The 1,197-nt window shown below is 62.1% G+C and overlaps 1 protein-coding gene across 1 annotated transcript; it reads left to right on the top strand.

Moving 5' to 3' along the window:
* On the top strand, positions 1-1,197 carry BBK36DRAFT_1048946 (hypothetical protein; the record flags this gene model as incomplete). Its single annotated transcript, XM_024888898.1, has 1 exon — positions 1-1,197. A coding segment is annotated over one exon (1,197 nt), but the record flags the coding sequence as incomplete, so codon positions are not given.

Here is a 1,197-nt window from a genome sequence, read left to right as displayed (position 1 = left end):
GTCCGCAGGAGTCAATGCCAGGCCCTCGGATGGCATCCATCGACGGCATTCTCACCATTTCAAGTCGCACTTGAGCCCGACGAACCTCTCGCCAGCGCAAAAGGCACAGCTTCTGAGACAGCATTATTTCCGATCGCAAACCCAGTTCTTGTCTGCTCTCGAAGGCATCTCCAACCGGCTGGTCGCCGTCCCGAAACCCGCCCGCATGAGCGCTCTGCGAGCCGAGCTGGCCCTGATTGGCAGAGATTTGCCTGCCGAAATCGACATTCCCATCATTTGCCCGCCGACGCTGATTGACGGGGCGCCGGGCAAAAGCCGCCATCATCGAGTCGTACGACTGAACCCTGCCGAGGCCACGGTTCTGAACAGCGCCGAGAAGGTGCCGTATCTACTAATGATCGAGGTGCTGAGAGACGACTTTACGTTTGACCCCGAGAGCCCGGACAACCAGCGGCTTTTGACCACTCTCCTCGGCGGCAGCGGGCCCAGCAAAAGACTGTTTGACCTCTCTTCGGAGATTCCCAGGGCTGCCCAGACCGTTCCGCCTCCCGAGCCCCTCGTCGACAGCGTGTTCGAGCCAACCTCGGGTGATTTGGGCAGCTCGCCGCTGCTCAAGGCCTTTGAAGAAGAGGCGCCGTCCGTCGGCTATCACTCGAAGCACTCTCCCGACCAGCGATTCTCTAGCGGAGCAACGACTGCGTCTACGACGCTGGATGCCATGACACCGCGCACGTCGGGGCCCTACTCCTCTCGATCGCCCAGTCCCGGCTCTCGACGGCGCATGACGCTCAACATGGCTCGCGCCGACCAGCCTGACTTTTCGGCGCTGGCCACACACATGAGGACAGCCTCTCAGATGCTCGCCCAGCTTGAGGCTACGAGCGGCAAGCGGCCCAAGCACGAGGTGGCTGCGATCCGAGCCAAAATCATTGCGAGCATGCAGAGCCTCGAGGAGCAGAGCTTCGACGCCGACGAGCAAGGCCCCACGTTTGACACCATCATGGCCAAGGCCAGCACGGCCAGCGCTATACAGGGCGTCGATCCGGATCTGGACGAGGAGGAGGCGGCCCCGGTCGACCCCAACATCAACGCCAGCGCAGGAAGGGAGAGGATGGAAAACGACATCAAGACGGGAGGCGTCCAGCGCCGTGGTGATCGCGACGACCCTAGTGCGGCTGTCTTTGGAGAAGCCTGGGA

The sequence above is a fragment of the Trichoderma citrinoviride genome, assembly GCF_003025115.1.
Source record: "Trichoderma citrinoviride strain TUCIM 6016 unplaced genomic scaffold BBK36scaffold_432, whole genome shotgun sequence".
NCBI classification, from domain to species: Eukaryota; Fungi; Ascomycota; class Sordariomycetes; order Hypocreales; family Hypocreaceae; genus Trichoderma; species Trichoderma citrinoviride.
The sequence above is the reverse complement of the archived record's forward strand: the minus strand, read 5'-3'. Positions and strand labels throughout refer to the sequence as shown.